The 22,422-nt window shown below is 49.0% G+C and overlaps 2 protein-coding genes across 2 annotated transcripts in view; one reads left to right on the top strand and one right to left on the bottom strand.

Moving 5' to 3' along the window:
- Window positions 1-5,474, bottom strand: part of RPA1 (replication protein A1) — a 78,442-nt gene extending 72,968 nt beyond the window's left edge. The window contains exons 1-3 of the mRNA XM_015421866.1: window positions 5,380-5,474; window positions 1,593-1,640; window positions 1,231-1,309 (exon numbers count right to left, since the gene is read on the bottom strand). Coding sequence (XP_015277352.1) covers window positions 1,231-1,309; window positions 1,593-1,640; window positions 5,380-5,412 — 160 coding nt within the window. The 5' untranslated portion in view covers window positions 5,413-5,474. The remainder of the gene's footprint in view (window positions 1-1,230; window positions 1,310-1,592; window positions 1,641-5,379) is intronic.
- A 695-nt stretch (window positions 5,475-6,169) lies between these two features.
- SMYD4 (SET and MYND domain containing 4) overlaps window positions 6,170-22,422 on the top strand; it is a 24,979-nt gene continuing 8,726 nt past the window's right edge. The window contains exons 1-8 of the mRNA XM_015421848.1: window positions 6,170-6,324; window positions 6,427-6,571; window positions 11,528-11,617; window positions 13,654-14,761; window positions 14,911-15,093; window positions 17,537-17,706; window positions 19,892-20,024; window positions 21,465-21,581. Of these exons, the coding sequence (XP_015277334.1) occupies window positions 6,191-6,324; window positions 6,427-6,571; window positions 11,528-11,617; window positions 13,654-14,761; window positions 14,911-15,093; window positions 17,537-17,706; window positions 19,892-20,024; window positions 21,465-21,581 (2,080 nt within the window). The 5' untranslated portion in view covers window positions 6,170-6,190. The remainder of the gene's footprint in view (window positions 6,325-6,426; window positions 6,572-11,527; window positions 11,618-13,653; window positions 14,762-14,910; window positions 15,094-17,536; window positions 17,707-19,891; window positions 20,025-21,464; window positions 21,582-22,422) is intronic.

Genomic DNA, 22,422 nt, shown 5'->3' with positions numbered 1-22,422 from the left:
CCTGCTGATCTCCAGCAAGGATTTTGTGGTCTTCACTGATGCCTCACAGAGTTGACATTGCTAAGTCACTGTCCACAACCCTGATTAGCCAAATACCAGTTCAAGCCCCATCCATGAATCTGTAAACCTAGAATAGTTTTGTTTGCTTAAATATATGCTCCGCACTTAATATTTCACAATTGGTTTCAACCTAGGATTCCAAAGGCAATGCTGGATCCTCTTTCTCCTACTAACTGGGCCTTGAACTGCCTACCAACATCATCTCTGTCTGATCTGCACTGTGCTCCAGTTTGGTGCAGTGGTTCAGAGCATGGACTCTAATCTGAGAGAACCGGGTTTGAATCCCTACTCCTCCACATGCAGCTGCTGGCATGACCTTGGGTTAGTCACAGTTCTCTCAGAGCTGTTCTGGAAAGAGCAGTTCTCGAAAGAACACTCTCAACCTCACAGGGTGTCTGTTGTGGGGAGGGGAAGGGAACGGAGATAGTAAGCTGCTCTGAGACTACTTTGTGTAGTGAAAGGTGGGGTATAAATCTCTTCTTCTTCCAATGTATTTACCCTCATTCAGTTCTTTACTGTCTCCTGACACTAGCTGAGAGGAAAAGGAGAACCAACATTGGGGTGTCATCAACATACTGATGGCTCTGCAGTCCATGCCTCCTGATTACATTGCCTAGCTTCTTCATACAAATGTTAGATATCATGGGAAACAGGCTGGAGCTCTAAGGAACTCTACAGCCCACATTTATTCCATCTGAGGCTGCCAAGGAAACTGCAGGCACTTTATTTGGAAGCTTGAAGAGCAGGGTCTCCCTGTCTGCACAACAGCCAGCCAGTTCAGCAGAAGCTGTCATTTATAAACCTACTTTCTCCCAAATACAGGGAACATTGGTAGTATAACAGATTATTCCATGTTTCCAATTATTCTGAAAACTTTTAAAATTGTAATACAATTAATAAATATACTAAATATATACCACCAAGAACTTTAGTCCCCCAGTTCTACCATTTAGAATATCTTTTCCAGGAAGGAACAGAACCACTGCAGAGCAGTACTCTTTAGGCCTGAGCCTTCAAGAGACTCCAGAAAGATACTCTGGTCCGGTCCATGATATCAACCCTATCTACCACTGAGCTACAGCATTGTCCCCTCTTCTGCAATCAGTGTTGATCTCCAAAAACTGCTTGTGGCAGTATGCCTGTAATATGTTTCTACACAGTTATGCTTACAAGAAAGTATGTTCACTCCATCACTCATGAGCATTCGATAACGTGGCAAGCCATTTCCAGTCGCAATAGCTCGGATGGTCTGGGGAGAAAACAGAAGTTCTGAGCTATAATTCCAAAGAACACTTTAGGAATCTGTGCAACAGGGACAGCTTACTTATCATCATCACAGAAGGAAAAACAACAGTGCACATTCAGGTACAAATGCCTGGTCATATGCATGCCTTCTGAAAACCTCCAATTCTCACTGACAAGATTCCTGCCAAATCACCATTTGACAAGGTTGTAGGCTTATTCCTCAAGCCTTGCCCCTTGTCTACTATTAAGCCATGAGTGACACAAAAAGAGCAACAGGTAATACTCACAATAAGTTGCAAGATAGGTGTCTCAACCTCCTCTCCTTGCATAATGGACTGTAAAGGGGAGAGGGAGAAAGAGAGAAAGTTGATATCTTTGAGCAAAGAATGTCACATTGCAGCATGAAAGTTTAGAGATTAAAAAAATATGCAGAATACAGTTTTCATTTTAAAAACAAGCAGGAGTCTTGTGTCATCCCCTCAAAGGCCCTGGCAAAAAAGCAGAACTTGCAGCCCTCCCTGAAGATCTACCTCACCTGTTCAGGAAACAGAGAGCCAAAGCCACGATGGAAAAGACCTGGGCTCTGGCTGATGCCTGATGGAGCACCCTAAACAGTGGGATAGCCACAGAGGCACAGGGACATATGAAAGGAGACGGTCCTTCAAATACAGGGTCCCAGATTAGGAAGGGCTTAAAGGTCATAACCAGCACCTTGAGCTGAACTCCGAAACAGAGTGGCAGCCAATGTAGCTGGTTCAAAATGGGCAATGTATGTTACCAGCAGCTAGCCCCTGGCAGCAGTTACACTGCCACATTCTGGACTAGCTGTAGTTTCTGGACTGTCTTCAAGGGCAGCCCTACTTAGAGCATGCTGCAGTAATACAACTGTTACAGAAGCATAGATTACTGTGGCCAGATCAGTTGAGTGTAGATATTTTATTTATAATTTAAATTTATAGACTGCCCTTCTCCAAGTACACAGAGCTCAGGGCAGTGAGCCATGGTAAAATCACTTGTACATTAATAAAACAATGTCAACAATTAAATAAAAATAAAATAGCTAAAAACATTATCAGATGAACACTGAAACATCAGAGTTCCAAACTGTCACTGTCTCATGGGAAAGGTAGAGAGGAAGCAAGATTTGGGGGGGGGGGAGAGAAGGGAGTGCCAGATAGGATGGTATCCGTTGCTGTCCTCAACCAAAAGCCTGGCAGAACATCTCTGCCTTGCAATCCCTGTGGAACTGCATTTGGTCCCACAGGGCACGGATGTTATTCAGCAGAAAGTTCCATCAGGTGGGAGCCAGGGCTCTGGTCGAGGGCCGTCTTTTGGGCTGGTGAATCACATGCAGCTGAGAGAAGGTGCTCCTAGCCATCATGCCAACCTGCTTTTCAAACAGCAAGGCAGGGTCCGTGTGCACCCCCAGCCCCTTAACCTGCTCTGAAAAAGCCAATATTTCTCCAAGGCCAAGTGGATTCAGCCCCTCTAGAATATCAGCCTTCCTTTTCAACCAGCATGACCTGAGTTTTGTCTGGACTCAGCATTTATTATACATCTTTTACTCTTCCTAATGCCTTACTACATTTTGAAATCCACCTTGGGTTTCAGCTAGATGTGAAAACCCGGAAAAAAACCCGGAAAAATTCGGGGGGGAAACGGGGGGTTTTCCTGAAGCCTTTTTTGTTTTTTCCCGAAAAATTGGAAAAACTAAAAAAAGAAAAAAAATGATTATGGAACGTTTTATTTTAACATGATGAATAAAATATTTTAAGACAAGGTGTTCAAATATCTTCCAAATAATTTCTCATATATATATATATATATAGTATCAGATTGATCTAATTTCTGTGCACTGAGGACAAGCAAGTCCTAGGTTACAAACTGAACTCTCCAATGCAAGAACAAGATGCATTTCTTCCTTTAGGAGGTGCTATTGTCACGAGAAAAGAAAAAGGTTTCAGTTTTGTTTTTGCATGTGGGCGGGTATTCTGTTTGTAATAACTGTTTGGATACACTATATTTTTAATATGCTAGTTGTGATAATTTCATGCCAAGTAAAAATGTCCATAGTCATATTTTATGTTCCTAAAGTAACAGAATGACTTTCAATCTAGAAAAGACAAAAGAAGAGCTAATGTAGCATTTTTTTTCAATTTTTCCGAAAATTTCCATTCCCCCCCCAAAAAAACCGGGGTTTTTTCCGAGTTTCAAAATTTCAGGAAATTTTACATCTCTAGTTTCAGCAAAAAAGGCAGAGTATGGCCCCGGTCACACGGAGCATTAGGCACGCTAGAGAGATGGAAGATAGCCGGATTCTCCGGGCGCGATCTCACCGCCACATCTGGGAAGCATAGAGCTCCCGTGGCTCACCCGAGGCTTCATTCCGAAGATGCGCTGTAAAAAACTAGTACCTCTGAGGTACTAGTTTCTGGAAAGCGCAGGGCAAGGGCAGGCGTCAGATCACGTTTCCGGTGTTAGCTCGTGGCTTCCAGTGCCCGCCCATGTTCCGTCGCGAAAAGGGGTTTTTTTGTCAAGTCTCCATGGGTGCGCACAAGCACCCAACGGCGCATGCGAACACTTGGGTTAAAAAAACCCAACACAACCCCGGTGGCGCCACTTCTTTGCCGTGCCGCAGGAGTGAGGTATGATTGGCACCTCCCCCCAACCACGGGGAGGTCGGCGGGACGTTTGATCCGGCTGCCACGCGGTAGTTCGCTCCGGGGCAAACAGCCACGCCTCCCCCCCGCCCGCGATATCCGGCCCGGGTGACTGGGGCCTCTAAGTAACTTGCTATATTAAAGGCACATGTGTACAACCCTTAGAGTGTACACATGTTAAAACATATACTGATAAAAATTTTAAGTATCAGACTTATAAACACTTATCAAATACTAATACATATAATGGGTAAACACTTTCCTACTGAAGACCAAACGCGTTTCGGCCCCTAAGGGCCTTCCTCAGTGGTCACAATTATCAATATAGTATAGACACACATTCATAGACCTGTATACAAGATCATTAGTGCTCATATATTTAAACCAGATGTTGTTTCCTGAGATTATAAAAAGAAGAATAGGGTTTACCCATCATATCTATTAATATTTGATAAGTGTTCATAAGTCTGATACTTAGATAAAGATTTTTATCAGTATATGTTTTAACATGTGTCCACCCTAATAAATATTTGTACTTTTATAATATACATTGTTAGCTTAGCCCTTTGGTTCGCAGTCTTATCTTGGGTTGAGTTTCCCCCCACTCTTTTTTTCCAGTTTTTGTACAACCCTTAGATACAGCCGTTCTCCTTGTGCCTACCTAGGCTTTTTTTTTTTTACAACAGGTAGATACAGCATCCCAGAACTCTTCTCTCCCTCCCGATGTGTAGCGAGAACCTGAGGGGAGCACCCCTAGGAGTAGCCACTGTGCATCATGCAGACTAAAAGCTCTTGCCAATACCATGGGGGGGGGGGGGTTCTTGGTATTTTGTGTGTGCGCACGCCTGTGCCTAGAAGTCATGGCTGACTTCTGGCGACCCCTAGTGGCGCTTGGAGGCAAGGGACGTTCAGAGAGGCGGCTTGCTTATTGCCTGACTCTGCCCTGGTATTCCTTGGAGGTTTCCCTTCCAACTCCTTGCCAAGGTCAGTCCGGGTTAGCTTCGGAGATCGACAAGACCGGGCTTGCCTGGGCTACCCAGGTCAGGGCTGGCCAATACAATTATGATCAAGCGGCAAAACCCCGCCCCCTTCCTTCCACGTGGCCCGGTGCAACCGAATAAGGTGCGAACATCCCGCCGGAGATTGACCGGAGGCGCTAATTCTGGACGGCCCGGTCATGTTAAATACACCGAAACAGATACAGAGGGGCGAGGGGGTCTTCCCTGCACCGCGCGAGTTTTCTCTTCACCAGAGAACTTTTCCTGAGGCGAAGACGCATTCCGAGTAGGAACCCGCGAGATAGGCCACAGGAGGCCCCGCAGCACCGCGACACTCCACCGTACAACCCCGCTTTCCCGTTCACGGACCCGTCCCGGGCACTAACAGGCCGCCGCCCCCGTCCCCTCAAGCTCACCGCAATCGCCCCCTCGCTCAGGCGAACCGCCATGCTGACGACGACACCTCCTCCGGCCTTTCCCGCGCGCCAAATGGCCAGGAGGCTCCGCCCCCGCGCAGCGCCGCCGTGTACGTCACACGCGCGGGAATGGAGGAGCGGGAGATCTGTCGGCCGAGGAGTGGCCTGGGCGCATGCGCGGCTCCGGTGGACGAGGCAGGCGTAAGAGCGTTCCCTGGCCCCGCGAGGAGAAGAGGTGCGGAGGGGGAGGGGCACTGGAGAAGCGCTCTGTGCATGCTCAGAAATGCTGCCGGTCATAATACTTAAAGGCCGTTTCTGCTCGGGGGTCCCGCCCTTTCTGGTGGGCGGCTGTTGGCCGGGCATTAGCTGCCGCCTTAGAGGTGGAAATGCTGTAGAGGGAGGGGGAATGCTGTGTATGTGTGTGTCGTGTCCCCAACCCGTAGCGATGCCTTCGTATAGGATTGTAGGTAGGCTTGCCAACCTCCAGGTCGGGCCTGGAGATGTCCAGGAATTACAATTGATTTCCAGGCTACAGAGATCAGTTTCCCTGGAGAAAGTTGGACCCTGTGGCATTATATACCTCGCTGAACTATCACCCCGCCCCCTCTAGGCTGCACACCGAAATCTTAGATGAAGAATACTACTGTTCTAAAAATATTCCAAACATAAATTATTTTGAATTATCACTTTGGCCTGTTCTCCCTCCCCCCACTCTTACCTAAGCACACAGCACGTTTCTGAATGACAGACAAATCCAGACTCCAATGAACTCTTGCAGGTTGATGATTCCTCCCTTGCTCTCTGGCTTGTCATGGACCTGCCTGTGGAAAAGTGGAAGTCTTATGTTAAGCAGAAATGGACTTTGCTGGATCCAGCCCTGGAGGAGAGGTTGTGCTCTGCCCTGTCACTCCAGGATCGCTTTCATTTGGTCTCGTCTTTGTTCCAGTAAGTCATACCACAAATGCAGCTGCTCTGGCTAGAAGTTGCCGAGAAGCTCCCGTGCTGTTTCTCCAGGCTCAGCGCTCCCGTGCTGTTTCTCCCCCCTAGGCCTGAGGATGAAGAGTATTTGCACCGCCTGGCCGGGAACTACTGTGTGAAAAAAGATCCTAGAATGGTGCTTCTCTATAAGGCGGAAGGGACCGAGAGATTTCGGAAGAAGGAGTACCAAATGGCAGGGATGCTCTATTCTAAGGTAAAGGCCCGGTGGGATGAGAGTGCTGCAGTCCAAGCCTCAGACAGAGGCGGGGATGCCAGCCTTGAGGTGGGACCGGAGGAATCCCCCAGAATTAAGGCTCATCTCCAGACTACAGCAATCAGTTCTCCTGGATAAAATGAATGTTCTGGAGGGTGGACTCTATGGACAACTGAGGTCCCTGTCCTCCCCAGGCTCCACCCCCAAATCTCCAGGAGTTTCCCAACCTAGATCAGACAACCCTACTCCCCATCTCCCACCAGTGGCCAGGGGGGACCTGGCAAGCCCAGACAGAGCACTTGTTTGAAGCCAAACTGATGTGAGTCACTACTGCTGTGTCTGTGGAGTTATGGGCATTAACAGAGCGTTTACTGTTTTTCATTCAGCTCCTAGCCCAGGTTTCCTGCAGTGTATTCCATCCACAGGCTTGTCCTTCATATACCGCTTGGGCGGATTGTTCACAGTAACTGTGTTACATGCTGTTGAGTTAGTTCTGACTTATGTGACGTCATCACATCGGGGACCTCGAGAGCCAGTTTGGTGTAGTGGTTAAGAAAGCGAACTCTAGTCTGGGAGAACCAGGTTTGATTCCCCACTCCTCCACTTGCAGCTGCTGGTGTGACCTTGGCTCAGTCACAAGTTCTCTCAGAGCTGTTCTCTCAAGGGCAGTCTTTGAAAGAGCTCTCTCAGCCCCACCCACCTCACAGGGTGTCTGTTGTGAGGAGGGGAAGGGAAAGGAGATTGTAAGCCGCTCTGAGACTCCAAGTGAAGGGTGGGGTATAAATCCAGTCTCTTCTTCTTCTCTTATGGTGACCCTATGAATTAATGACCTCCAGCATTTCCTATCATGAACGGCCTTGTGAACGCCTTGTGAACTGAAGGCCGTGGCTTCCCTTTTTTTGAGTCAGTCCATCTCACGTCCGGTCTTTGTCTTTTCCTAGCATTATTGTCTTTACCTCTGCATCCTGACTCCTTTCTTTGCACACTCCCCCCGCTTTCAGACTAGGATTATAAGGACTGAGGGGTCTCCATTCCTAGCAGGGGTCATTTGGGGGGGGACGTGGGGGACGCCATCCCCCCGGGTGAGGTGCGGGAGGGCGGGGCCTGGAGCTCCCTGCTGGTGCCCGCTGGAGGTCGCCGCTGGCTGTGGGGAGGACACACTTCCGGTGATGTCAGGGGGTGTGGCATATGCTAATGAGTTATGCTAATGAGTCCCCCTAGCTCTTTTTCTACGAAATGACCTATCTGACCAATGGAGCTTTAACTCTCAAAAGCTGGCCCCTCCCCCCAAAAAAATCTCATTGGTCTCTACAGTGCTACTGGACTCGAATCAAGCTTGTCTCTTCCAGTGAGTCTTGTCTTCTCACATTGTGACCAGAGCACGATAGCCTCAGTTTCGTAATTTTAGCTTCTAGAGAGAAATTGGCATTATCTAAAGCAGCTTACATCTGGTTTACCTTTCACAGCTTTCCACAAAAGCATCCTTGGAACTGTAATTTGGTGAATGCGTTGTGCTCCTTCAGAGAAGTATAATTGCCAGAGTTTCTTCCTGGGGAGCCATGCCAGTTAAATAATCTTGACATACGTTTCAATGGCTTGATTTAATCATGCCTTTGCGTCTGCTGCTTCTTAGTGCAAGTCCACCACCAGGGGTGGTACTGGCTGGAAGACTCTTTGACGAACTCTCTGGTTTTGCATGGATTGTCTGCTTCCCTGTGTCTGCGTGGATTGTGCTTTAGTTAAGATTGGCTCATTACTACGCTTCAAACTGAGCAGCTAAAAATCTAGATAAGGGGAGAGAGAGCCTCTTTTATTACCCAGCTGTACACTGAAGCTAGCTGATTTTCAGCGTTCCGTACTGCCTGAATATTTTACTCACATCATAAAATCCGGGCTATTCGTCCATCGAGATGAAATTTAGCACAGAGAACCTCCCTGGAAAGGCTACTTTGGACAAATTTAGGAGGATTCCAGGTGTGAAATGGCCGTTATAATACTTTTACAAAATCTGTTTTTGGCACACATGATCCATTTTATTTCATTTAAGGAATATATAAAATAGGGGACCCTGGCGTGCTGCCTGTGGGTGCCGTGGCACCCTCCGACACCTTTTCTGGCACCTCTCAAGTATTTTTAGAAAGTGGGTGGAGCCAGGCAGGGCTTTCGCCTAGCAAGGCTTCTGATTGGCTACTAGAAATTTGATTGGCTGTTCAGATTTTTTTCCAGTGGTGCTTTGGTTTGGCAGCAGCTGCAACCACAAGATAAGAATCTATACTGTCTTACTGAAGTTAAGATGAGGCAATCGTTTGGCGGCTGGCTCCGCCTCCTGCAGCGGCCATTTTGTTGTTGCACCCACCAGGCTGTGTCAGAATTCCAAATGTGCCCGCGGGCTCAAAACGGTTGGGGACCCCTGATGTCAGATGCCTTGGATCAGTCGCAAGTTCTCTCAGAGCTGTTCTCTCATAAGCAGTTCTCAAGAGAGCTCTCTCAGCCCCGCCTACCTCCCAGGGTGTCTGTTGTGGGGAGGGGAAAGGAAAGGAGTTTGTAAGCCACTCTGAGACTCCCTTGGGTAGTGAAGGGCGGGGTATAAATCCAATCTCCTCCTTCTGTTGAGTTTTGACGGAGATGTACTTTTTCCTGTCTTTTTTATGCTGCATAGAAATGTTGTTGCTCTTTCGCATTCTGTGAGGAGACCAGGAAAAAAAATAAAGTATTACCACCAATGCTCCCTCTAAGCTGTGGAGTCTTGTGAGCAAAACATCCTACTTTGTGAGCTACTGGCATTAAAGTTGTGAGCGAACGATTTGGCTGCTGCATAAAACAGTTTGCTCTGGAGCCATCCTTCCTGAGCTAAGACAAAAATGTGCACGCCGGAGGCTAAAAAACTGTGAACTAGCTCACGCTAACTCAGCTTAGAGGGAACACTGATTACCACTGTTAGTCCCTCCTCCTCACCATGGATGGCTCAAGTGAGAAAGGAAAGAAAGAAACGTAGGAGATTCTAATATAAAAAAACCCTTCAGATAAAGAGAAGTATTAAGGCGTATACTCTTTTGACCAGGCTCTAAAAACCATGAGAGACATAAGTTCATGAGCAGCGCAGACATAGTACAGTCAGATGTTTTGTGCTCACATAATTGAGGCTTCCTGTAGCTACAGTTTCCCTTCTTTTTGTAGATCTTCCCCCCCCCCCAAAAAAAACTGGCATTCCATAGTGTCATCCATGTGCTGATTCTCTGCCAAACTGCAGGTTTTTTATTTTGTTTATTAGCATCCACACAACTTTTGTTGTTGTTCAGTCGCACAGTCGAGTCCGACTCTTCGCGACCTCATGGACCGCATGACGCCAGGCCCTCCTGTCCTCTGTCATCCTCTTGTTCATTGCATCGATAACACTGTCTAACCATCTCATCCTTTGCCTTCCCTTCTTCTTTTACCTTCAGTCTTTCCCAGCATCAGGGTCTTCTCCAGTGAGTGCTCCCTTCTCATTTGGTGGCCAAAGTATTTGAGCTATCCACACAACACTGTCCTGTCTCAAGACTGAGCCCTACGAGGAAAGGCTAAGGGCCTTGGGAATGTTTAGTTTGGAGAAGAGGAGATTGAGAGAAGACATGATTGCTCTCTTTAAATATTTGAAAGGCTGTCATTTGGAGGAGGGCAAGGAGCTGTTCCGGTTGGCAGCAGAGGATAGGCCCCAGAGCACGGGTTTAAATTACATGCAGAAAGGTAACGGCTGGATATTAGGAAAAACGTTTTCGCAGTCAGAGTGGTTCAGAGGTGGAATCAGCTGCCTAGGGAGGTGGCAAGCTCCCCTTCACTGACAGGTTTCAAGAAGAGGCTGGACGAATATTTGTCAGAGATGCTTTAGGTTGGTCCTGCATCAGGCAGGGGGTTGGACTAGATGGTCTCTGTAGCACCTGCCAACTCTATGATTCTGTGATTCTGTGTAATCATCCTGCTTTCAGGCTTTCCCTGTCCTTGGGAAACTCTCTCAAACCTGCTTTGGCATAACCTTTCTAGAAATAAGTACAGTCCAAGTGTATTAGCAAGCTGTCTGGGTGGGGCAAGGGCATGTTTCAAAAGCCCCGCCCACGCTGATGCCCTGTTCCTTCAGTCAGCCCTTTTGGCTGCCATTTTCCCCACTGCACCACAAAGGGGCTTTGTACAACAAACAAGGCTAGAGGCTTACTGAGAAAAAAAGAAAGCTGGGGATTCAAAGGAACGATTAGATTGTGGCAACAGAGTGTTATGCGTTACGATGGAGTAGCAATGACCTGTTTTAAAGAAAAACCTTCCAGGAGATGCAGGGGAAATGGCAGCTGACGATGCCAGGGAAACGGAATGTGTGGATGCAGCTTATGTCACTAATTTTGATGTGAAGCCAAAATCTTAATAACCATTTACACATCATTGGCCGCAGTGACATCCCCCCCCCCCCCCGGTGGCAGAAAACGGGGGCTACCGCAGCACGGAGCCGAAGCTGTAACGGCGTGAAAGTGAAGCTGGCAGCCTGCATGTCTGTGGTTTCTGGCATGTGAGTGCACTGCTAAGTGCTAAGTGCCGGGAGTCTTCTCTTCAGCTAAAGGTTTTTGGATTGCAGAATAAGAAAGCAGTTTGAAGGGCATCGGCCACCTTTTGTTGTAGATGATGGGAAATCGACCAAGGCTGAGTATAGAAAGCAGTTGAGTGTTTGGTTTGGTTCAGGCTCATCCTCAGTCATTATTTCATGGCAGGACAGAATTATTCTTGAGTGGGGAGGGAGGCGCAGCAGCTGCTGCTTTGCCTGCTCAAACCCGCTGCAGCCGGTGGGGCCAGGCACGCCTGACAGGGTAGGACAGGGGCCTGAGAAGGAGGGGCTTGCCCCAAACCAGCGAAGGGATGCATGGCCCAGCTGAGCTTTGAGCCAGGAGTTTCACAGCTGTGCTGACGCTTGACTCATCTTTCTGATCCTAACAGGCATTGTCCCACACAGAGGTCAGCACTCCCGAGAGGGCAGTGTGTTACGCCAACCACTCAGCGGCCCTTTTTCACCTGGACCAGTTTGAGGTGAGCTGGAAGACACTTGCCCAGGAAAGAAGAATGTGCTTGCTTTTTCTGCATGGCCTGACAGACTTTGACACCACAGTCTGCTCTCTGCTTCTAAAGTCCACAGCAGGACAAAATGTCTCCCCTGGCCTGGGTTTGATTCCCCACTCCTCCACTTGCACCTGCTGGATGACCTTGGGCAAGCCATAGTTCTGTCAGAGCTGTCCTTGAAAAAGAGCAGTTTCTGTCAGAGCTCTCTCGGCCCCACCTACCTCACAGGGTGTCTGTTGTGAGGAGGGGAAGGGAAAGGAGTTTGTAAGCCGCTCTGAGACTCCTTCGGGTAGTGAAGGGCGGGGTATAAATCCAATCTCCTCTTCTTCTTCCTCTTCCTCCTCCTCCTCCTGCAGAAAGGAACGTGCCCTCATGGGACAGCCTGGGGGAGATGCTCATCACTTGCAGGCATTGCCTCTGCAATATTTGCAAAACACCTCTCAGGCAGACCACCCCCCATATCGCAGGTGGAGGGGTGCAGCTGCAGGAACAGTGGCTTTCCTTGGGTGTATGCTGCCAAGGCACATACTGAATCATACCTCTTAAGTACTGTGCTGCGACAGCTCTTCACAACGAAACAGGAGGAGAGGCAGTGCAGGTGCTATTGTGACTTTCCAATTGATTTCGTAAGCCCGTTTAATAATAACTCTGTGTCATCAAGTTGCAACCCACTCATAGTGACCCCAGGGCCAGGGGGCTTTCTAGGCAAGAGATGAACGAAGGTGGTTTGCCATTGAATTCCACCCCACAGCAACCCTGGTCTCTCTTGGTGTTCTCCCACCCAAGTACTGACCGTGGCCCACCTTGCTTAGCTCCTAAGCTCTGACGAGATCAGGCTAGGCTGGGCTGTGAGATTAGTTTCAGGAAGGCTTTCATCCCAGTGAATAAGCAGAAGGTTTTGCTTACGTCCTGCTGCACAAGGTGCTCCATTGCTGGTAAGGATTTCTGTCCTGTCTGTATGCAGAGAGGGCTGGTGTTGGCTGTGGGCTGCTCAGGAGCAAGGATGCACTCAACAACCGGTGGCTGGGGTCTGCTGGCCAAGGCAGCTCCAAGGACTGGGTCACGTTCCAGGGAACTGAATCAAAGCTTTAGGCTGTCTTAAGCCGCTCATACAGACTGGTTGAACCAGCATGGCTCCCAGCGCAGTCTGAGGCTTAAGTATCCTGAAAGCTCTGCCCAGTCCTGCCAGGAGTTCATGGGGCTCTGATCCTGCAGAGAATTGGAGCAGGGATCTCCTTTGGCGGCTGCAGCAGGGGTCACAGGCCTGGCACTTGTTCGTTGTTGGGCTGTTTCCTTGCAGGCCTCTTGTCTTTGCTGTTCCCGTTGGGGGTGGGGAGAACTGGGGGGGGGGCAGTGGTCCAGGGTAGATACCTGTCAGACCTGGGGATGGGAAGTTGGCAGCGTCTCCTCTTGTAGAGGCTTCAGAAGCAGAGGCCTCAGGCCCCTTGCCTGAGGTCTTGGAATCCAGGGGGTTGGGGGAGGGGAATGTTCCCTCTAAGCTGTGGAGTCTTGTGAGCAAAAATTCTGCTTTGTGAGCTACTGGCATTAAAAGTTGTGAGCGAGCGATCTGGCTACTGCATAAATTAGTTTGCTCTGGAGCCCTCCTTCCTGAGCTAAGACAGAAATGTGTGGGCCCAGAGGCTAAAAAACTGTGAGCTAGCTCACACTAACTCAGCTTAGAGGGAACACTTAGTCTAGTGATGCTAGTGGTAACCTACTGAACCTCAGTGGTGGTTCCAGCTCCTCCAGCTCCTCTTTGAATGGACAGTCCATTCCTGCGTCTGAATGCATCCCAGGAGGGGTCTTGACAGCTTCTGTGTTTGGGTGGCCACTTCGCCCAAAATGCAGGTAATAAATAGTCCTCACGGTACTTTCTTCTGACGGGGATGCTAGGAAATGAGGGTAAAGGGGAGAGTTTGTCCTTAGCCTATAGATCATCATGTAATCACATCACAGCATTCAGACACAACAAGACCGTTTCCCAGCACTGTTTTTCCTTTTTGCAGGTGTGTCTGGAAGACATTGGGAGGGCTCTGGCAGAGGGCTACCCGCGGAGATTACGCCCCAAGGTCTTGCTGCGGAAAGCAGAATGCCTCCTTTCTCTAGGGAGGTCCCAGGAAGCGGCTGAAGCGCTCTGCGGTTTGGAGGGCGAAATGTCTGCAGATCAGAGTCTGACAGCTGACGGCCACCAGGGGCTGCTCAGTAAACTCAGGCAGCTGAAAGCAAAAGCCTGCCAGGGCAACAGCTTTGTCCGTCAGCCCACCGTGCCCAGCGGAGCCCGGGAGGCCCTTGAACCGTGGGAGGAAAACAACAGGATTTTGTGCGCCTCCGCAGCAGTGAGCTTGAGAGTCTCCCCAGGCAGAGGGCGCCACTTGGCTGCTGCCAGGGCTATTCTGCCTGGGGAAGTCTTAGTGAGGGAGGAGGCCTTTGTCAGCGTGCTGCGCCCAGGAGAAAGCTTCTTGCTCCGCGGCAGCGCTGAGACAATGGCGGGTGAGCGGCTTGACAACGAAGATCTTCACTGCCACCGTTGCCTGAGGCGGTTGCTGGCTTCCGTTCCTTGCCAGGGCTGCAGTTATGCCAAGTACTGCAGCCAGATGTGTGCGCAGCTGGCGTGGGAGAATTACCACCGGAGAGAATGCTCAGTGGGGGGACTTCTTCTCACACTGGGAGTTTTCTGCCACGTGGCCTTTCGAGCTGTTCTAGTAGCCAGCTTTGCAGAGATTCATGCTTTAGTTGGGCAGTCACACGGCGAGAACTCAGGGGAGGCTAATGTTGCCAAAGGCTCCGCTTCGAAGGAACAGGACTTGGCCTCCGTGCCTGGTTGCGACGCTGACGGGCAGTACCACAGCTCCTATCGAGCCGTCTTCAGCCTTCTGTCCCACACTGAGAAGCAGAGTCCGGAGTTCCTTTTCCTCTGCAGCCTGAGCGTAGCGGCCTTGTGCAAGAGACTCGGAGAGTCCAGCCTGGAAGCCCTGGTTTGGGCATCTGAGCGCCAGGAAGGAGCAACGCCTGCTGAGGCATCTCCTGAGCTGAAGATCCTGGGGGAGGCCATGCTGAAGCATATGTTGCAGCTAAGGTGCAATGCGCAGGCTGTGACCACGCTGCGCGAGTCAGGTCAGTGCTTGGTTCTCTTGAGCAGGTGGGGGCACGCTGTGATACAGAAGGAGGAACTGACAGTGGCTCTGAAGCATTCTTAACAGCCCTGCAGACTCTGCCGGCTCTCTCACAGCCCTGAAACCATTATTGCTTCCACCTCCCTCCAGGGTCTGGAGATAAACTGGTTGCTAGCAGTGAGCAGGTGCGCTTGGCTGTGGCACTCTTCCCTGTGGTCAGCCTACTGAACCATTCCTGTGACCCAAACACCAGCGTGACTTTCAGCAGAACCACCGCCGAGATCAGGGCTTTGCAGCCAATCGCCAAAGGGCAAGAGATCCTCCACTGCTACGGTAAGTAACTGTCATCGTCTTTCCTGGAAGGAAGCGGGTAGCGGAATGCTTGAGAGCTGTGTGCTGTTGGGCGGAGTCAAGGGATGCAGCAGGGCAGATCTTTGGCTTCGGCTTTCATGGTCTTTAATTTTCTGCCCACTCCTTTATTGAAAATGGGGTACAGGGCCTCAGTCCTGTGGATTGGCCCCGTTAGTTTCCGTGCTGAGCCCTGAAGATGCTGGGAAGAAGACTGAAACGTTCCTTTCAAATTCCTGTATATAAGCCAGCCCTTATGATATGATATGGAGCTGTGGTGGCTCAAGTGGTTAAGACGCTGAACTGCAGGCTGTGGAAGGTCAGTAGTTCAGCAGTTCAAGACCCAGGTGCCACATGATGGAGTGAGCTTCCATCTCTAGTTCCAGCTCCTGCCAACCTAGCAGTTCGAAAGCAAGAAATTGCAAGTAGATAAATAGGTACCACTTCGGTGGGAAGGAAACAGCGTTCCGTGCACCTTGGTGTTTAGTCATGCCGGCCACATGACCACGGAAACGTCTTCGGACAGCGCTGGCTCTTCGGCTTGGAAATGGAGATGAGCACCGCAACCCTAGAGTCGGAGTCGACTGGCTTTCGAGCAAGGGAACTTTTACCTTTACCTTGTGATATGGGCAGTCAGGAATTTGAAAACAGTTTCCCAGCAGTCCTTTTCATGATTTATATCTGACTTGCTCAATTTCCATCCCATCTTTAAAACTACTGAACTGGATTTTTATCTGACTTCTGTCATTTATAATCTTCGTTTCAAACCAGTTCAAGAGCCCAACTAAATGGGAAAGTGGGATAGAAATATTTAAGTAGATATCAGTACCGTATTTCTGGCCAACCTGGGTTTTCCCCCCCCAGCCGTAGGAATGTGCAGATCAAAACTATGAGTGTGCACAAAACCTCAGGTTGTATCCGGACTAAATTTTCTGCTAACAGAAGGGGTGGTATAATTTCCACCAGTTAACTGCTTCCTGCTGCAGACTCCCAGTTTGCCTCTCCTTCCATTCCTGAGGGGCCCCTGTTCCCCAGGAACAGCACTTTGGGGGGGATCCTTGGGTTGCAGTGGGAGGGCACAAGGCAGGAAACCTCTGTTCCACTAGTGGAAGGGTCCTCCTTTAGCAGACAACATAGCTTAGATCCAACCCTTAAGCAGCAGTTGATGGACCAGTGGTCTGACTCAGCACAAGGCTGCTTCGTGTGTTTGTTTTTTATCCCACCATTCTTCCAGAAAGGATGCAAAAGAAGCCAACCCTGCAGAATGGTAATGGGCTGCTATATGTGGTATTGCAATCTAACTTCCCCAGAGCTATTTTACGGCATTTAAGAACATAAGAAGAGTCCTGCTGGATCAGACCAGTGGTCCATCTAGTCCAGCATCTTGGCTCATACAGTATCCATCCCATTCCTCTGTATGGCCAACAACAGGGCACGAAGGCCAAGGCTTTCCCCTGATGTTGCCTCCTGGCTCTGGGATTCGGATGTTTATTGCCTCTGAACATGGAGGTTCCCCTCAGTCACCATGGCTAGTAGCCACTGACAGACTTATCCTCCATGAATCTATCTAATCCCCTTTTAATAAGAACATAAGAAACTTAAGTTTAAAATCGATTCAGGTGGGGTAGCCGTGTTGCTCTGAAGCAGCAGAACAAAGTTGGAGTCAGTGGCACCCTTAAGACCAGCCAGTTTGGTGTAGTGGTTAAGTGCGCGGACTCTAATCTGGGAGAACCGGGTTTGATTCCCCATTCCTCCACTTGCAGCTGCTGGATGACATTGGGCAAGCCATAGTCAGAGCTGTTCTTGAAAGAACACAGGCCCGTAGCTAATGTGGGGCCTGTGGGGCCTGGCCCCCTAGCATTTCTTCTGGGCCCCCTCTCTCCCAGGCCAGTCCCAAATTGAATTAATGTGATTGACTTTTATTTAATTAGCTGAGACCCCCTCCAGGCCCCCTCCCCCAATAATCGCTAGCTACGGGGCTGTAAGAACAGTTCTTGAAAAATCTCTCTCAGCCCCACCTACCTCACAGGGTGTCTGTTGTGGGGAGGGGAAGGGAAAGGAGTTTGTAAACTGCTCTGAGACTCCGAGTGAAGGGCGGAGGATAAATCCAATCTCTTCTTCTCTTCTTCTTCTTATGATTAAAGGTATAAGCTTTTGTGTGAATAAAACTGTGTTGGTCTTAAAGGTGCCTAACTTTAAAATGTAAGTGTCAATTAAATTGCACTGCTATATTTTAGAAAGTGGACATCCCTCCTGAATTATGGTGGGCAATTGAAAAAGCACTGGAGTTGCTAATCCGAGGAAGCTAGGAGGACAGAAAGCAGCAACCTGTTTTGAGATGTTTGTACAAGCCCTCCCCGGGTTGTTGCTCCTCTTGGCTCCGTAGTACCCTTTGGCCTTTTGTGTTGTTGTTGTTCTCTTGTGGCAGGACCTCACAAGTGCAGAATGGGAGCTGCTGAAAGACACAAAGAGCTCCTTGCACAGTATTTCTTCAGTTGTCAGTGCCAGGCCTGCCTGAGTGAGCTGGGATCCAGTCCTGAGAAGGGAGTGTCCAAGCACAGTGTCTTCCGTTGCCCTACCTGCCAGGCACCGCTGCAGGTAAAATTATATCCTCCTGGAACCTTGCTGAGGCATTGCAGCGTGGGTGATGCTTTCCAGAGAAGGGGCTGGGGAAATCCTTTGCCCATTGTTCACATCCTATACTAGCCCCTTGCTTGGAAACCTCCTAGTATTCCTTTGCCCCCCCCCCAACTTTATTTATTTATTTATTATTTAGATTTATATCCCACCTTGCCTGCCATGCACTTTGATCCCTTCTCTCAGAACGCCATCATTTTTTGCATAATTTAAATTTGCTATGTAAGCCGCCCTGAGTTCTACGGGGGAGGGCGGGATATAAATTTAATAAATAAATAAATAATTTAAAGATTTGGTGCATGCGTTAGTAATAAATATACTATTCAGCGGCTTTACAAGCGTACAGTTGTTTCCCATGCAGGCTCAGCTTGTGGTTCGTATGCATCATGTTTTGCATTTATTTATTTGCGTCCCACTTTCCTGCCCAGTTTGGACTCAAAGCAGCTTAGAACATTGTTCTTTCCTCCTCCACTTTCTCACAGCGAAAACCCTGTGAGGGAGCCAGGGTGAGAGTTTGCAGTGAGTCCGTGGTAACCCAGTGAGCTTCTATGGCAGAAGTGAGGATTCAAACCCAGGTCTCCCAGGATCCTAGTCTGACACTCTGTCCATTACGCCATGCCAGGTTAAGACACTGAACTGCAGACCGGGAGGTCTGTCGTTCAGCAGTTCGAGACCCTGGTGCCGCGTGACGGAGTCAGCTCCCGTCTCTAGTTCCAGCTCCCGCCAACCTAGCAGTTCGAAAGCAAGAAATTGCAAGTAGATAAATAGGTACCGCTTCGGTGGGAAGGTAACAGCGTTTCATGCGCCTTGGCGTTTAGTCATGCCGGCCACGTGATCAAGGAAATGTCTTCAGACAGCGCTGGCTCTTCGGCTTGGAAACGGAGATGAGCACCACCCCCTAGAGTTGGATTCGACTGGCTTTCGAGCAAGGGAAACCTTTACCTTTACCTAGCTCTCATGGGGCAAGGTGTGGGTAGCTCTGATGGAAGGAAAAGTTGCTGTGAAGGAGAAAATCATAAGTAGTCATGCTGATCTGTTAAGGAAAACAAAACCCTAGTGGCTCCAGCAGTGCAATTACCTTTTGTTAGCTCCAACTAAACTGTCACATGAGAGTGAGCAAAGCTGTGAGTTCTGCAGAGTTTTTCTTTTCTGCAAAGAGATCCTGTCTTGTTTGGCATGAGATAGGCTGGAGGCGACCTTTCCCCTTTGTGGCACTGTCTGTCAGGTTATAGTCTCCCTTCTAGCATTGCGTGGTTAGGAATGGGACTGCCTGGGCTTGGGGAGGCACGGTATAATGGGGACCAAATGGGGAGCAGGCAGTACAAGAGGCTACGGTGAGACCAACAGCAGCCCTAGCGGACTGGAACCATTTTCAGTGTTCCTTTCTCAGGGCCGACTGTTAATTTGGAATATTTTGATGCAGGGAGAGACATGAAGCCTTCCCTGTCCAGGCCTACAGTTTGGGCATGCATCCAGAGGGAGTGGTTAGAAATGTGTGCTTCGGCTGGTTTGCAAACTTTGCCCTTTTTGAGAGTAGAATGATGGAGCAAACAACATATTCTTTCCAGTCAAGTTGTTAACTGGGGCTAACTACGTGGGTCGTATTGTGCCAGCTCTTTGTCAGCCTTATTGGCCACCAGTTTGTTCCGTGGCACAATTCAGAGGGGTGGTTTTAACTGTTGACAGTCCTGAACATTTCAGCCCCAGGATAATGAAGAGATCATTTACACATTTTGTCAGTATTCATGAGCAACAGGGCCTTCTCAAAAGTGGCACCGAGAATCCCCCTCAAGGGAATTCATGTCCCTGCTTCTCAAAGATACCACAATGCCATTTCTCATTTGAATAAAAACATACTGGCAAGTTTCACTGGTTAAGCGATTTCTGCCTGTGTAGCTGCATTCTTCTTAGTTTTAATTGTCTAGGCTGAATTTTCTGCTACTGTTTAATATTTTTCTTTTCATTTACAGTTCTTGGTTTTAATTGTTCTCAGTGGTTATTTGTTGGCCACCTTAAGGGACTGTTTTCAGTCGAAGGGTGGAATGTAAATATTTCTGTAACAAATGCATTATGGGCAGGGAAGTAAGCCTGTTAACAAGCTGTGTGGGCGCATGTGCGGCACTGATTGTCAAGTGGTCTTCTCCAGGGGGAGGGCATGCTCCGATGTTCTCGTGAGGCCTGCAAAGTACTGATCCCTGAAGATCACTTGCAGTGTGAGTTGTTGCAACTCCAGCTACTAACCAAGACGGCCCTGGAGATGCTTGAAAACAGCCAGCCAGGTAAGAGTCACAGGGGATGCTGCTCCCTGTTGATCTGCTTTTAGATGAGTCACAAGAATCTTCATGAGGTCCTCTGGGTGACAGTATTGGCCTTCCCAACGATGCTCCCTCTAAGCTGTGGAGTCTTATGAGCAAAAATTCTACTTTGTGAGCTACCGGCATTAAAGTTGTGAGCAAGCGATTCAGCTGCTGCATGAATCAGCTTGCTCTGGAGCCGTCCTTCCTGAGCTAAGACAAAAATGTGTCAGCTGGAGGCTAAAAGGCTGTGAGCTAGCTCATGCTGACTCAGCTTAGAGGGAACTCTGCTTCCCAAGATGCATACACTTCACTGTAATGAGTGGCTTGAAGGTCAGCTGAACAGGCAGGAGTGTGAAGTTTCAAGACACTTGGCAGGGCAGCTGTGATCCAGGAAGCCCTAGATTCAAATCTTCCTCTTGCCGTGAAGGTTTCCTTAGTCTAGCCCTGTCTCAGCCATCACCTTGTCATCAGTATGCAGGGATTAGTCACAACCTGCTTTATAAGGATGTTGTAAGGATTGCTATATTGCCTCTCAATAAAGGGAGGGGGTCTGCCCACTTACATGCTGAGATAATGGTTTGTGAAGCCCTTCATGTGCACGAGTCCTTTCTAAACAGTAATAATGATCATTGCTAGATGAAGGGGGTGCTGCGTTATGAAATCGGACAGTCTTCCTGATACATAACCCAGTGCACTATACACATACCTCAACTCTGCTCCCTTGGTTTGGTTTAGTGGTTAAATGTAGCCAATTTGGTGTAGTGGTTAAGTGTGTGGACTCTAATCTGGGAGGACCGGGTTTGATTCCCCACTCCTCCACTTGCACCTGGCTGGATGACCTTGGGCAAGCCGTGGTTCTGATAAGAGCTGTTCTTGAAAAAGAGCCGTTTCTGTCAGAGTTCTTTCAGCCCCACCTACCTCACAGGGTGTCTGTTGTGGGGAGGGGAAGGGAAAGGAGTTTGTAAGCTGCTCTGAGACTCCCTTGAGTAGTGAAGGGTGGGGTATAAATCCAATCTCTTCTCTTTCTAAGGCTGCGGTCACACACACTAAATAATTCACTTTCAGTCCACTTTCCAACTGGATTTTGCCAGTTCACACAGTAAAATCCAGTTAGAAAGTGCACTGAAAGTGGATTGAAAGTGGATTATTTAGTGTGTGTGACCACAGCCTAGAAGTCCCAGTGAACTCAAGCATCTGCTATGCTGCCACGTGTCCGGTAAGCTGCATCATATTCAGCCTCGTTTGTATCTGATCTGTAAATGCAGCACTCACCTACTAGACTGCTGTGCAAGAACAGAGGGCAAAGACTCTTGGTGATGGAGAGGAAGGAACAAAAGCGGAACTCAGATTCACTGTCTGTGTTGCAGCAGAAAGGGAAACTGTCTGGGACGGACATTCACTTTGTGTTTTTTGCATTGGCAGATCGGTCGGTGAAGCTGCTGCTGAGATGCAGGTCAGAAGCTCAAAGACTCCTCTGTCCGGAGCACTTGATCGTGGGCGAGATGGAGGACCACTTGGCACAAGCATATGTGACCCTGGGTAAATGCCGGGCTAGAGCTTGACATGGCAGGTTCTGAGTATATTCTGCCTTCCAAGCCCCCAGGCCTGCTTTAAATACATCTCGGGTTATTTTAAAAAAAGACATGCACAACCTTGCTGGATCAGACCAATCAGTTTCATGGGTGACCTCGAGTTTCTACTGTGAGAAGAACCAGCATGGTGTAGTGGTTAAGAGCGGCGGACTCTGATCTGGAGAACCAGGTTTGATTCCCCACTCCTCCCCATAAAGCCAGCTGAGTGACCTTGGGTTGGTAATGGTTCTCTCAGAACTCTCTCAGCCCCACCTTCCTCGCAAGTTGCCTAATGTGGGGAGAGGAAGAGAAGGCAATTCTAAGCCACTTTGAGACTCCTTAAGGTATAGAAAAGCAAGGTATAAAAACCTCCTCTTGAGAGCCAGTGTGGGGTACTGGTTAAGAGTGACGGACTCTAATCTGGGGGACTGGGTTTGATTCCCCACTCCTCCACATGAAGCCAGTGGGCTGGGTGACCTTGGGCTAGTCACAGTTCTCTCAGAACTCTCTCAGCTCTACCTCACTTCACAAGATACCTGTTGTGGGGAGAGGAAGGGAATGTGGTTGTAAGCTGCTTCGAGACTCCTTAAGGGAGAGAAAAGCCGGGGTATAAAAGCCTACTCTTCTTATATGAGAAGAGGGAGAGAAAATCCTCCTGTGCACTCTCTCCATCCTATGCCCCCCTCTTTTTTTTCTTGATAACTTTACAGTTATCAAGAGAGCCCGTTTGGTGTAGTGGTTAAGTGCGCGGATTCTAATCTGGGAGAACCAGGTTTGATTCCCCACTTGCACCTGGCTGGATGACCATG

The sequence above is a fragment of the Gekko japonicus genome, unplaced genomic scaffold, assembly GCF_001447785.1.
Source record: "Gekko japonicus isolate JY-2015 unplaced genomic scaffold, Gekko_japonicus_V1.1 scaffold21, whole genome shotgun sequence".
NCBI classification, from domain to species: domain Eukaryota; kingdom Metazoa; phylum Chordata; class Lepidosauria; order Squamata; family Gekkonidae; genus Gekko; species Gekko japonicus.
Note: the sequence above shows the minus strand (reverse complement) of the source record. Positions and strands in the feature narration are given on the sequence as shown.